Here is a 15,298-nt window from a genome sequence, read left to right as displayed (position 1 = left end):
TACAAAAGGTGTGTCCCCCCAGCTGAGTGCTGAGCTCACACCTTGGGCCTTGAGAGGTATTGAGCACTAGCAGTTTCTCCTTAAATTAGTCCACCTCCACTTGTAGATGTTAGCAATTTTTTAGAAGTGACTCTAAACACCCAGCATCGCTGATTTTTTACCATTTTCACCATCTCACCATTTTCTATTTTGTCAGTCACCAGAGTTTGTACCTTTGAAGTTACTGCTATAATTGGAAGAATGGTGACACCAATCTATTCCCTTTAAAAATTATTTTCATTTCACCAGTATTTAATTATTGTTTTTTTCATCTAATTTCTTATGATGTTTTAGGTGAAAGTAATTTTTGGTGCTTACCATTTTTTAAGCATTTTCTTTTCTAGAAGTTGTTTTGTAGTTTGATGTATTCCTCACATCACAGTAGGTGGAGATATTCTGGAAGCCCTAGTGAGATTTGTGAAATATTTTCATGCAAAAGCCGAAAAAGGAAGCATTATTAACTTCTCTTATTATTATTATTAATTTATTTATTTCCATTATTAATATTCCCTAGTTCGATTGGTTATCCTAGAATTAATGTTTCATTTCGGTTGAGTGCCAGGCTCTTTCTCTCTCGTTTCAACATGAACAAAAAACAATTCAGAGTGTAACTTAATTTTGAAACCGATTTCGTATCGCTTGGAGCTTTCAAGGGGCAACACGACTTCTTGCGGACCATGACCTTCCCGTTCTGGGTGCTACGCTATTTTTTGTTTCCATCCAGATTTGCAGGGAGCTGGGGAACCTTACTCCAAAAACATCTTCGCGATCTTTACCTTCCTCCCGAAATGGCGGTGGCGGTGCGCGGAGGGGGGGATGCAGATGCAGTTACGGGCGCACCGGGGACCGCATGGCCAGGATGGCCGAGTGAGGGTGGCACCGGGGGCGCGGGTGTCAAGGGACGCGGGTGGGGTTTTGAGCTGTGCTTTTGGAGCCATGTCGGTGCAAATCACCCTAGGAGTCCCCGTTTTCCGCTTACGGAGCGAAAAAATCACTCTCCCGACGGGGGATCTCCTGCGCAGCCACCCGCCCGCGGCACCGTGCTCTCACACTTAGTGAAGAAGCGGCTGCGAGCTGGAAAGCGCTCGTTTGCCTGCGGGCTTCCTCCCGCGGACTTCTTCCACTGGAGTTAAAGCTCCCGTGGGGCCGGGGGGTGGTTCCCAGCGAGCAGCGGGGGAGCCCCGTCCGCCGCCTGCTCTCCGCTTCCCCCGTCGGGAGGGGGATTTTCGACCGGTTAACACCACCTCCGCGCGCCCCCCCGGGGAGCCCGGCGGCGCACGGCAGGTGCTGCCGGCGCGGCGGGGGCCCGGCCCGGCCCGGCCCGGCCCCGACGGGTGGCGCAGGGGAGCCGAGGGCGGCCGCCGGCTCCGGGCCGGGGCGGGGAGCGAACAAAGCGGCTGCCGAGGGCGCGGTGCCCCGGCGGGGCCGGCCGGCACGGTGCCGCCCGCAGCGGGGGCGGGGTGACCGGGGCACCCGGCCCCCCTTCTCCGCGCGCACACAGAGGCGCAGGCAGAGGCGCGGGCGGCCGCCGGTGCGCGGCGGGAGGATGCGGCGGCTGCGGCCCTGGGCGCTGGTGCTGGGCGGGCTGCTGTGTGCCGCCGCTGCCGCCGCCGGGCCGCCGGCGCGGAGCTACCCGCACAGCGCGGTGCTGGACGGCGCGTCCGCCTACCGCCTGCGCTGGGGCCGGCGCGGCAGCGCCCTGGCCTTCCGCCTGGAGGTGCGCACCCGCGGCTACGTGGGCTTCGGGCTCTCGGCCAGCGGCGGCATGGCCTCGGCCGACATCGTGGTGGGGGGCGTGGAGAGGGGTCAGCCCTACCTGCAGGTAAGGCCCGGCTCCTTCGCCTCGCCCGCACGCCGGCGGCTCCCGCCGGGCGAGAGCGCTCCCGGCGCGCCGCTCCCGCCCCGCGTCTCGGATCCTCTTTGTCCGCCCCCCTTCGCCCCGCTGCTTCTTCCTCGGAACGTCCCTCTTTCCCTGTCCCGCTTTCTTCTGCAGCCTCCTCGCCCCTCATCTCCGTACCTCTTCGCTTCTTCCTCCCAGCGTTTTGGTCATCCCTATTGTTCTGCGTTCCTTTCCCCCCGGAGGAGCTATTCCTCTTTGGTCCGCTCCCTGCCAACCTTCCCTCTGAACTTCTAGATGGGTTTCGTCAAAGGTGTCAGGTTTCCTCCCTCTTTACCCAGAAAACGCAACAGCCCTTTTCTCTCTCCTTGGGCACTCTGTCCCTGACGGCCCTCGGAGCCCGGACCCAGGAGAAGAGGGGAGGGATGGCGGAGGTGCGGTACCTTTCCCCTCACCCTGCCGAAGCTCATCGGTGCAACCAGCAAGTGATGGAGCTTGGCCGTCCTGGGGCCGCCCGAGCTTCCCCTTTGTAGTCCCGCTGCCGTGAGGGCAGGATGCCACTAGCCTCCAGCCTGCCGAGGTACTCGCCTGCTGGGGCGCAGCCGGCGCTGCTCCCGTCCTCACTGTGCCTCCTGTCCTCACCTGGAGCTGTTTTGAGCCAGCTACTGAAAAAGACTTGCAGGGGCTCCTGGTACTTGTCCTTAGTCCGGTAAAGCAACCTCAGAGGAGCCCAACCGTATGGGCATAGGTCTCTGGTTGTGTTTCTGTAGTTATCTGGGTAGTGCCAGAGCTACGGCTGGGGACAGGCGCGCGGACAGAGGCTCCGCTGGCGCTTCCAGGGAAGCCAAGGGGCACCAGTGGCTGGTGGGGTAGGAACTGTGAGAGGGGAAGGGACCCACACCTTCGGTCCCCTCTCAGCATCCCGAGATCCAGCCTGGAGGAATTGCTCTGGGGCCGGGGCAGCAGGGACAGCTTGTCCCACGGGTGAGTGAAAGGGGAATCAGGCCCAGCATGACAACTTGTCACCCCCAGTTGCCTGATTAATAACTTTCAGACAGGCAATTCAAGCGCAGCATAACAGCCGGTTGTGAGAGTATGGTCTAAGACAGGTTGTCTGTCTTTCTTTCATTGTGTTAGAGCTGGTTGATCTTTGAAGCCACCGCTTAAATTTTGTGAGAGTCTGCTTTAAGAATATTGATTTTTACTAACATTTCATCATAAGAAGTCTAAAGGCTTGATGTGCTTTCCCTACAATATGTCAAGATTTTACAAAATCAAACCTTTTCCTGAAAAAGGGAGTTTTTAGCATAAAAACTTTTTCCCTGTTAGTTCACTATGTGAAGTTTAGGCAAATATTTGTTTTATCTAATTTCAGACTGATGTTTTTCAGTATATTTTTTTCTCCATATTTGCAAATGAAGATAATTTTTCCAGAATTCTCAGTCTAAATAAATCGCTAATAATAATAATAAAAAACCCAACCCTACTCTGGTTATCAAGCAATGAGCTCTTAGCTCACAGAATGTAAGGCTTGCTGGAGACTTACATTTCAGAAGATACACCAGTATTGAAAGAAACACAAACTTTTGCTTGGTTAGTTCCTAGATCCTGTGGCTAAACCAAGACTTTTAGAAGGGCATCTAAACCTAGTGTAAAGACATCCAGGGATGGAGGATCCATAACTTCTCTTGACAGTTTGTGGCAATGGCGAGTCTTTGCTATTCCTGATTTTCAGTATTAGTTTGTCTGGTTTCAGATTCCAGCTATTTATTTTCTCTGCTATGTTAAAAAGTCTACTCCCACCCCCCCCTCCCCTCCAGAAAGTTATTTATATGCTGTAATCAAGTCACTCCTCAATTTTCTTTTGCATGAAATAAATAGATCAAGCTCCTTAAGCATCCCACTGCAGGACATTTCCCCCAGCACTCAGAGAACTTTTGTGGCTCTTCTCAGCACCTCTCACAGGTTTTCAGCATCCTTTAGAAATGACTCCATAGAAATTCCGTTCTTCTTCCAAAGATTTTATTCCCTGGCATCCCATGACAAATACAACTGACATGGAAAAGGGAAGGACTGCAGCATGCACGTCCTCTTACAGAGCGCCCGATATTTTTCCTGAAACGCTAATTAGCACAGAAAGAGCTGCTGTGCTAAGTAGGTAAGGCACAGAAGAAACACTCCTCTCTGTTAAGCTTGCTTGCAGCTTGAGGGTTTCTCCATACCCATTTCTTCTCCAGTTCTAGGCAGCAAGGTTTCTTTTTAACCTGGACTGAGGTCTTTCAATAAGCTGCTCAATGACAGTATTTCCATACCTGCACCAACAAGAAAAGTCCATAAACAAAGACGACGAAACAAAATTTGTCCAAGGGCTTTTCCCAGCCAGTCAACAGGGATTGCTGTAAGGTTAATAAGTTGTTCTAGAATGCTGTTTCAATAATATCTAAGTCTTCCCTTTACTGGACACAGAAATACAGTTAATATTTTAAAAACATGGTCTGTTAAGTGTGTATAATCATCATTTACATTATTTACTACTGAAAAGAATTTTTCATAGCTAGTACCCTTGAAAGTACGTGGTTTTATGCCTAGCTGCACTCTATAAAATATGTACACCCTATAATGAAAGAACTTACTTTTCTTTTCAGTTTTAGAAATATGTTTTTATTCCATGATCATCAGTCGGAAAATGTGCATCGCGGTCTAAACTCTTAAAAGGGTCATTTTTTGGTTTCTTTGAAAGTTTTGAGATGCTTGTTAGTGGCCTGATTTTCAGAAGATGTTCTAAAACACCTTTATAGTCTTTCAAGTGGGCATTGAAATTGCTGGTCTCTTGGGAGAATTTAGCCTCTTTTCCCCCCCTTAAATTCTGTCTCCCCCTTTAAAAATAGAAAGTGTTCTCAGAGGAAAGAGTCCTTTTCTAGGAGCAAACATGTAAATGTAGTTAGACTACAGCCGTCAGTAAAGGTAAAAGCAGATACGCCTTAGTCTGTGGAAGATTGGTGTATTGAGGTGAAGGAAAACTTCCAGATAGTTTTCAGAGAAGAGAGGAAACATTTCCTCTGGCATTTATTCTTCATCCTCAGAGCAAGTAGATGCTATTCCCACCATAAGCAGGCAATGCTTTCCTTGAAAAAATCTGGTGACTCAAAGTTCTGGATAGCCGAGACTGAGTTTTACTTTCTCAGTTATTAAGAATATCCTGAACTTTGGTGTAATGAGTTATTTGTTTGGATTTATTTTTCCATGCTTGAGCTGTATTTAAGCTAAAAGGGTGTCTGGCATAATAAATAAAGGCTAAAGTGATTTGAATGCCTGAGGTTAATTCTCTCTACATATATCAAGGTGAAAAGTGTTTTGATGCCATGAGAGAAGAAGAACAAACCTTCGTGGTGTTCCAGAGTAGTTTTTTGGAGAGCATTGACTGATGGGAGAATTATGCATTTACTAATCTAATGTCTCAGAAGTTCGGTATTTGGGATGGAGCCTAGACGTATTTTGGGAGAATGTAGAGGACATAGCATGAACACATTTACACATACATGCATAGCTTTACTGCATTGTCGTGAGGGACACCTCTCTACCAGGCAGAGGGAGAAAAAGAGTGAACATCAGTGAACAAATGATTCTCGCATGTTACCGAGAGCCCTGTGGTGACAGCGCGGCGGCGATTATGTGGGGTTTGGGTGAGCGTGTTTGAGAACAAGTAGAAGATACCAGTGGGGGCTGGTGTTGGAAAGTTGGGAGCTGCCTTTGTCTCTGTGGGGAGGGGGCGGACTTGGAAGGAGAGTTCATACTTAGCAAAATGTTACCTTGAAATATTGCCATGGTCACTTGCAGCACGTGTCACTCTTCGTAGAAGTTCTTGGGGCAGCCTTAGCTTTTGCATCTAGTTTTCTTTCCTCCTTTTTTCTTTCTTTCTTTTTTTTCTTTTTAAATGCATCTCTTTTGTCCTTATGAATTGACACAGCATGCATTTTCATGCTAGACCCATGCCTTTTCCTTGGTCTCCACCCCTGTCTGGAATTGTGCATCCCCACCCACAGCACGTAGCTGCCGAGAGCCCCATTTTGGGGAGAGTAATCCTCCTTGATGAATGCCAATTTTGTGCGAGTTATACAAGAGGGTTGCATTGTTAGAATCTTCTGTTGAACTTTCGCAAAAATAGTCCCTACTCAGGGTGAATAGGGACTGTGTGTCACTAAAAAGTACTTTATTATTCATTACAGCCTTGCTTGTTAACTGTGGCCCAAACTAAAGAATATCTGTTATCAAATGTATCCCATAGACTTAGCTTAATTGCTCATAGGGAAGTACTTGGAAGAGATTTTAAAGGACAGAAAACAGTGAGCATTCTCTGCACTTAACGATATGCTGCTTTTAAGTGCACTCATGCCAACAGCAACAAAAGAAGTGTTTAGAAAACAACTTGAAAGGCACCAAGAGAGAGATGCAAAGTGAGTGCCACACTGACATATCTCAGTTGGTGCTTTGTTGGAGGTATTTCATGCCTTTGGGCATCGGGGCAAAATCTCCAGATGACTAATGAGTCCCTCTTGGCTTCCTGTGTGGGGCATAAAGAGACACTCCAGTGTACATCTCCACTGGCTGGGGGCTTTGTAGTGCCCTTTCAGAGGTACAATAGTTAGGACAAGGAAGCAACAGTTGGTGAACAAAAGATGAGCAGAATTCTGTAGTTCTTGTATTTTGCTGGCTTTAGGGGGCGGTTTTGCAAGGTTGGGGTTTTTTTTTGTTCTTTATGGTATTTTTTTCTTGTCCTTTGGATTTTGGAAACACCAAGAAAGTGAATTTTTCTTACAGCTCCCCAGAAATAAGTACCTGGAGCAGGATGGAAACGTAGCCACCACGAGTGATGCTAAGGCTTAAAATAATGGGGGAATGATTTCATTCTTGATATAAACAAGTATTTTAGAAGTAGGAGAGGGAGGAGTGGAGATTTTCGAAGCTACATACAGAGATTTTGGGAACAAGTATCACTAATAGTTGTGCTCAAAAATCCCTTAAGTGTTTTTAAAACTTCCTCATAATTGAAGTAATTAAAGTAATTAGAACAAGAAGACTTGCACTGGTTAAATGTGGCTCCTATGTAAGGAATGCTCCTTAATGTGATAGAGTTGTGAGATTGGATCACGCAGTATCTCCTACTTACAGGTTTTCTTCCCCTTAAAACACATTGCTACATGTTTTGTCTAGTCTGTGTTAGGACAGCCTTTAATCTACCTTTATAGCTGCTGATATAACTGGAATATAACCTCTTAAATCAACATTTATTCTTGATCTAGAGACTCAGATAGGTACTTGGGACTTTGCTGCAAAGTCAAATTATCCACACCGATACACAGTGTCTTATTTCAACTTCTAACCGCTCGTGCTTCTTACACCTTTGTATGGCAAGTTAGAGAGCTCTCCACATTTCAGTATTTTCCATTTGTGTGTGGAGAAAGTGATATTTTCATATCTCCCAGGAATGCCTCAGAAACCAAGGGGTGTCACTGCTGGCTGTAGGCTACTAGGAAGCTGCCCCAGGCAGCTTTTAGCTAGATATAAGAAATACACTGAAGTGTATTCAAATGACAGGGTCTGAACGAGGAAAGACGTGTTTCTAAGTAAATAATTGTGTTCAATGTGTAAATAATACACACCCTCTTTTTGCAAAGAAAATATATGTACATGTACACACACATACATGCATTATCTGTTTCTGTAAATACACAAGTGGAAAACGTGTATATATGTATGTCTGCATTTAAAATACAGACACACCCACAATTATTTGTTACAGATAAAAATTTTCTGTCCTTTAGTTAAAGTTAGTCGTACACCTGAAGTAAATAAGGCACATTTACTCCAGTTTAATTCAGTTTAATTGGAATTGTACCGGGAATTGTGTAGAGCTTCTTGGAACTGCCTGCTTGAGCGAGATACAGGCTTGCTAGCAAGGAGTGAATCACTTCATACTAATCCGCTGTGTAGGTAAAAATAAATAAATCGATCAGTAAATTAATTGGAAATGGACTGTTCATAGGGCAGCAGCTGAACTTATGGATCCCAGTTACTTTAGGAACTTCTTGCAACTGCTTGATTGCTGTCGCCGTACCCTTTCTGTGGGTATTTTTTCATTTGGGGCCAATCCCAAGACTGGATCAGTCAACCGGAGTGCTCTCGAGGTGTTCTTATACGGAGTAGCAATGCTTTGAGACTCTTGCTTCATGTTGGTTTTCTGTGGGTGGGCTCTGCTTTTCCCTCGCAGAGCATAGTAAGATCTTTGCCTGAAGCTCAAACTGAAATTTATTTGAGGTTGCAAAAAAGTTTGGTTTGCTTATTTGTAAACTCATGCTCTGTTTGCTTCTTGCCAAATACAATGTAAAAACAGCTTCTTTTTGGTGGTAACATCCAGTGTGTGCTGGAACCATGAGCAGCAGGATTCCATCTAAATTAAACGCAACAATAAAAAAGAGAAATGTTAACCGCGCTTATTTTTTTGGAAACCCAGAAAGGCATAGCTTGGTCCTTATTTCAAACAGAGGTTTTGGTCAGTCCTTTTGCGTAGTGTAGCAATTTGTCCATCCTATTTATACTAAGATAGATCCTCTCCTGCGCCAACTTTCATCTTGGTTACAGCTTCCCCGATTCCTTTTGCCAAACTTGTCTTCAGCCCTGGTCTTGGACATCGGTTTGGTAGTTCGGGGATGTTCGAAACTCCATGGGTTGGCTACAGACCATCGGTGAGGACTAGTTGCAACACAGCTTGTTTTCCTGTCATTTCCCATTCCTGGCTTGTCCCTTACTCGCTCGTAAGCATTAAATCGCTGCTGACGTGGCAGCGATCTCCCAGTTAGGGAAGGGCAGCGCGTATAAATCCCGGCGGCAGAGCTGCTCGCAAGCCGAACCCGCGAGGCGGTTGCTGGATGGGGCCACGGTTTGAGAGTGATTTTGTGCTCCTTGAGGTTGAAAGGTGCTGTATATAATTTGGGATGGGAAATGGATGTCATAAACAAAACAATCTTGTACATTGTAAAGCTCTGGGGAGGGAGACCCGTAAACACCTGCTGAAGTGGGCGACGACAGCTGGCGGTGTGCTCGGGGTCAGGCTTCCCTCTGCAGCTGTGCTTGCATTCTCGAAGGAGAAACCAGCCTCTTTGCACATCCTTAAGAAATTATTCTCCCTGGCTGCTTGTAGAGCAGGAATCAGAAACCATGTATGCCGCAAAACATTTTTTTTAAGAAAGAGAGAGGTTAATGGGGTCTGAAAAACAGTGTAACATGACCGGCTTCACATCTGGAAAAGAACATAAACCAACTTGTTCTGTCAGGAAGATTTTTCATTTTCTGTATGTTGCTTCAACTTCTAGGTTATGTGAGGAAGAAGATACCTAATTGTTTGACTGATTGCACAACTTAGTCTGGAGTTTAAATTGCCATTTTATGCAATATTATCAAAGGCAGTACAGAAACTTTAAATGTTTCACACGTAAACAGTTTACATAAGCGAATTCTGAAATAAAAAGAACGTCTTTGTTATTATGCAGCATGCCCAATAACACTTCTGAAACTTTGTTTTAAACACCTACTATTTAACCAAATAAGATATTCATACTAGAAATATATAGTCATTTTGCCCTTATCTTCTCTTTCTGTAATGCTTATGCTTCTGTAAAGTGAAACTTGAGAACTTTATCTTCATTTAACGTATGATATATAGTTCTGTGTGTGTAAGAAATTGAAGAATCTGGATGCAAGTGGTGAATCAGTACATAAATCTGTGTTGTCAGGTCTGTGCTGTGAGTGTTTCAGAAATTCAGTTTTAACGACTTGATAATTATTGTAGATCTCTGTTGGGACTCCATGAAATTCAGGGGGACTTGTATCAGTATAATCTGTCCTACAAAAGACACAGGTTTTCTAGCTTAACTGTATGGGACAGCAAACCCAAATCTGTGTAACGGGGTCGCCACACGAGAGCCTTTCACTACATGAAAGTAGAACTCATCCAAGACGAGGCACATTTCAGACCACCTGTGAAGGTATCAAAGCGCTGTAATTCTGTTGATGAAGACGTCACACTCCTTTCTGTACAGAATTAAATGAGCGTAACTTGTGAGTTTTGATGAATTCCGTGTTACAGCGGTCTGGCCCTACGAGAGTTTTGAACCATATTTAGATACCCTCGGTTCAGCTGAAGCCCAGATGCCTAACGTTCCCTCTCTGGCCTCTGGTGGACCCGTCCTCTGCGCTGTCCTTTGGCCTTATAAGTCACTTTTCAAAGGCCTTCAGAGGTACCCAGCTGTCTCCTTTGACTAGGCACAAGGACTTAAATGGAGTGTAGGCTGTCCAAATGTGGTGGACTGGGTTGCATTTGTACCATAGGAGCAGGACTTTCATTTATTCTTATTTTTCTACTCTGAAAAGAAGCCTAGGAGATGTACAAAGATACAGACATATATCTATATAGATGTATCTACAACTAACTTTTTCTTACTTTTCTGAGATGCTGCTGAAAAGGATGTGGCATCACAGTTTGTCAGTGTGTCTTCATTTTTGATAACCTCCTTTTGTTCATTGCATTTTGTACACAAACATGCGTCTTAAAGGCTTTTAAGCCCCGATGAGTAAATTGAGCAAAGTCTGCGTAGTTTGACTTAAAATATTCTCTGTCAACAGAAAGAGATCAGTAGGTTTCCTTGGCATTGTGGCCTTATTTTGTTTTAAAACTGGTAAACAAACAATTTTCATGTGAGGAGTTGAGCAATCAAATTCTGATCTGTTCAGAATTTTTTTGTTACATTATTTGATTTTATTTTCGTGATGAACAGCTGGATAATTTTCAGCAAATAAAATAAAAATAGTAATAGAGGCAGTTCGCTAACTGCTAAATAGCTCCTGGCAACCGTACTCATACTTGATTCCTCTAAGGCAGTCCCACCGCACTCAGTGCAGTTGCGGGATTTGGGGAATAAAAGGACATCTCTCTCTCCCTGGGCATTACATAAATTTCCTTCCCAGGTATTCTCTGCACCTTGATATTCAAAGACTGTTTCAAGGTCGTGTGTATGAGGCAGAGAAAGTAAGTAGAGACAAGGAATTCATTACTTCCCAGAAATTTTCACGTGGGAAAGATTAATGTTAGTCGGTCAGATTAGCATCTACCCGCAAAATAATTCAAGGTGAGTCACTGAGCGCGGTGCTGCTCAGCGTCGGCAGGAGGGGTAGGCAGCGAGCGCCCGGGCAGGCAGCGCTGCGAGCACCCGACGCAGCTCTCCCAGCGTAGGCTCCTCCCGCGGGGAGCAGCGTGGTCCTTTCCTGGGGCCTGGGCTTTGGGGTCGCCTTCCCCAAGCGATCGCTGGCGGCCACAAAATGAGCCCCTCGCAGCGAGCCGCAGCTGTGACCTGTCTTTGACTGTCATCCAGGCAAGTGAAGTAATTACGCTGACAATCATGTTATCGAGGCACTTCGGAGCTAATACCTTAATTACACAACTTCTTTGAGTTATTTCTGCATTCTCCCTGCAGGCTCATGGAAGTCAGGGCTATATCACAGGAGGTTTTTTTGGTTACCGCTGTGTCCTCTAGACTTGTTAAGAGATGGTGAAGTTCACCAGCAAAATATTTGAGTGTGCACACCTAATGTTGCTTCACATTTCCGAGCTTTCCTTCACAGCGGTTTCAGGCAAAGACTTTCAATCTGTTCACGTGAGGAAAGGCTATTCTTGAATTTGTACACCTCAATAATTCAATGTGTGGGTGCTTATTCTAATACGAGGTTGCCGTCCTCCAATTTAATGTAACATTTCAGCAAAGATACCACCCTTTAATAAAAGTTGATGTTTACAAGGTTACATTTCTCTTCCAGACAAGTCCTCACTATTTTTAAGGTGGAAGAAGATATTCCATAGAGGAGTGTTTTCAGAGCAGGGATGGTGTTGCGTATAGACGTACACTGCCTCTTTCAAGCTTTGATGCGGGGTTGAAGTGGGACATTTTGATTCCATCTTCAAGTAACATCCCATTATTTCCCTCTGGGAAAGCAAATCTAAAATTCTTTCTCTAAACAAACATAACTCATCAATTCCCTTTCTGTCAGCATACAACTTCATGACTCCTCTTTTGCTCTTTTTGGTGATTATTTTTACATGTCTTGCACATATGTAATCATTCATCTGTAGTCATGAGAGGTGCTGACAGGAAAAGGAGGACTCCTTTCAGTACCTTTCAAAATTTTTGAAATTTAGATTTGTTCCAGAACTGAAAAAATCCGAACTGTTTCAGCAGTTTTGTCGAGACAGCATTAAATCTGAATATTTTCATACTGATAAAAATGGTCAGCTTTTTACCCCTTTTTTCCTTGAAACTGCATCATGACTGAGATAGATAGTTTTATACAAATTTTCATCCAAATTAATACACCTTAATGAAATGTTTGGGCCTGGAGTTTTTTGTACCTCTATAAAAGACAGACCAGCTTGTGAACTCTGACTGGTGTGCATGTGGTCTCTTGCACACAGACACATTTCTAGGGTGGTGTTAAGATTACAGCTCCTAAATGATTCTTTAGTGAATTAATAAGGTATCAGCTACTTTTACCGGTATCAGAATACCTCCACTTTAACAAAAAGGGAAAGCCAGAAATCTCTCTAAAAGTGAACGGAGGTCCATATAGGTCCAGAAGTAAGCGCCTTCCGGGAGCAGCTGGCGCTGCGTTATTCCGCAAGGATGCCGCACGATTAACGGTGTCTGCCCGTCGCCTGTTCGGCATGAGAAATATCTCTGTTAGTTAAAAGCCCCTCTGCCCGTCCCAAACCGGGCAGAAACAGCCTAAACCTCAAAGGAGGGCGACCGGAGGAGGTGCATCTGAGGGGGTGGCAAGCCCTTTCCAGGTGGCTGGGGCGGGGAGGGAGGGAGAGCCGGGTCCCAGCTGCGCGGGGCCGCAGGAATTCGAGGTGAGGAGGTTAATGACCCGTCAGCGCTGCGGCCGCTCCTCCATTGTCCCGCGCCGGTGCTGAGCCCCAGCCGGGGAGCGCTCGCCCTCCAAAACCCTGAGCTAACCCCAACCCGGCACCTTTTGTACGAACTGAGCGCTTTCCGGGCTCGTTAAGCCGCAGGGTTTCTGGTTCCAGTCGGTGTTCATTCAAGAGGTTTTCTTTTTGTGGGGAAGGAAAAAGAAAGGAAAAGTTAGGAAAAGGGGGAACGGCTATATTGTTGGTGTGAATATTAAGTGAAATCTCTCGGTAATTCCCCCAAAGTTCACGACATCCCAGTCATGATAAATTAGGCTTCTGGGTTGTTGAGTACAGCTTTTATTTCTGCAGTTAAGTCCAGGCAACGTGTTGTTAAAGTTGCTCAGGACATTCTTTAATCTGCTCATCAAGGAGACTCGCTTGTTTGAAGGTCTTTAATCAAACCAATGTTCAGTGCCGCCTCAAATTTATCATTTGATACAAAACTGTGATACTTCAGCATTTTACATAAAGGCGTGTTTTAAGGGGCTTCAGTACTGGACATAAAGTTTAATTTTTAACTTAATATTAAATTTTAACAATGGGCCACCTTTTCTTTTCAACAGGATTATTTTACAGATGAAAATAGAGTACTAAAAAAGGACCCTCAACAGGATTACCACCTGGAATATGCCATGGAAAACAGCACACATACAATATTGGCTTTTAGCAGAGAACTGCACACTTGTGACACAAATGACAAGAGCATAACGGTAAGAGTCTCTGCCTGCATGTAGAGAGATGAAGTAATTAATAGAGGCCAAATGTATACATGGTTATGAAGATGGTTATTAAAATACCACCTTAGTGAAAGGAAAGAATCAGAGAAACTCACTTTCCAAAACATCTGTTTGGTCACCTTAAATCAAGTAGGTAAAACACTTATGCTACTTTTATTAAGCTCTTACATTTTAATTTCGTTCCTCTACTTTAATGCATAACGTTCTCTAACTTCTAACACACCAAGTGAACACAGGATTGAAACGGGTAGCTCTGGGCCATTGGGTCTCAGATCCCACAGTTACAATCATTCAAGAGATGCCAACTTGAGAAACTCTTTTCAGGTTTTACACTAACTTATAATTGATCGTAAAGATAGACTTTTTTAAAAGTTGGAGCATATATATTTAAAGTTTATTTTTGGTTTTATTTCTTTATTCAAAATTAAGAAGTTGAAAATTTTAATGATAAAACTCTTTATATGGTAAAATACTTTTCATGGTAGTTTCTCCTGTTGCCCTAGGGACTGCTGTACTGTTTCCTAAGCATAATTTTAAATTATATGAAGTTGATGACTCTGTATTGGAAACGACAGATTGGTTAGAGAGATTTGCAAGGCTTTCTATGCTTTGGCTTGTTTACCACTCATTTTGGAAGTCTTGATATAGTAGTTTAACACTATTTTCATTATCTGTTTTCACAATATACACACTAATAACAACAGGAGGAGCTGAAAGATGCAGGAAGCAAATCCACAGCTGTATAAACCACCAGATTTCCAGGCAGTCAATGGATCTATGGTTTTCGCACCTGCTCCAAATTCTCAGTATAATTTAGCATTCTGGGACACTTAAGGATTTATTAGAGTACCTTGTCTCAAGGCTGATTATTGCAATCTGGCAATGGTTAACATGGAATTGATCTGTGCTGTGGCTGTAGATTGATTTTTAAGAAGTAAATTTGTTCTGTAATTGAATGTCTATCTTCCCTAGCATGTAAGGACAGCAGTTCACAGAATTATTCACATCTTTACAGAGGTGAGCCTGGAAGATGGTTTTAGGGGAAACCTCCTGATTGCTGACCAAATAAGTGACATCTCGAGGGAAAAAAGGTTTCATGTGTTTAAGATGGTTACCTCTTTATGAGGCCGTTCCGCTGTTGCAGATATGATTTAAATTCACAACATTAATGAAGGAATCTGTCAGAGAGAGGTTCAACTTTTGCATCTCTCCAATGAACCCTATGAGTTTAAAACATTGATTTTAAAGGCAAAATTGTGTCAGTAGGTGACTGCTCCTCTGGTATACACTGTCATTGTTCAAATACAGCAACACCTACATCATACCCATCGTAGGAATTGTGTGAACTGTGTAAGGAAGATACTGTTCCTATTCCTTGTGGACGTTTTGGTTAGGTGGTTGTTTTTTTTTTTTTTTTTTCAGGAGAGCACAGTGCGGGTAATATGGGCCTACCACCACAAAGACATGGGAGAAGCAGGTCAAAATTACCATGGGTCTAATCGTGGTACAAAGAGTCTACGTTTACTGAATCCTGAGAAAGAAGAAGTCTTATCTGCCTCTTTGCCGTACTTTGACTTGACAAACAAAGACGTAAGTTACTCCAGGTTTTGGGATTATGTGGAGGTGGGGATAAGGTGGCAGCCAAAGCTTTGGGTTTATGCAACAGGGTAA

At 44.4% G+C, this 15,298-nt stretch overlaps 1 protein-coding gene across 1 annotated transcript in view; it reads left to right on the top strand.

Annotated features, from left to right (window-relative positions):
- Window positions 1-1,585: 1,585 nt before the first annotated feature.
- The window catches only part of MOXD1 (monooxygenase DBH like 1), a gene marked incomplete at both ends in the record, with an annotated part of 49,629 nt that continues 35,916 nt past the window's right edge, over window positions 1,586-15,298 (top strand). Inside the window, 3 exons of the mRNA XM_081997017.1 lie at window positions 1,586-1,861; window positions 13,454-13,600; window positions 15,050-15,217. Of these exons, the coding sequence (XP_081853143.1) occupies window positions 1,586-1,861; window positions 13,454-13,600; window positions 15,050-15,217 (591 nt within the window). The remainder of the gene's footprint in view (window positions 1,862-13,453; window positions 13,601-15,049; window positions 15,218-15,298) is intronic.

The sequence above is a fragment of the Phaethon aethereus genome (assembly GCF_964289735.1).
Source record: "Phaethon aethereus genome assembly, chromosome: 3".
Classification (NCBI taxonomy): domain Eukaryota; kingdom Metazoa; phylum Chordata; class Aves; order Phaethontiformes; family Phaethontidae; genus Phaethon; species Phaethon aethereus.
The sequence above is the reverse complement of the archived record's forward strand: the minus strand, read 5'-3'. Positions and strand labels throughout refer to the sequence as shown.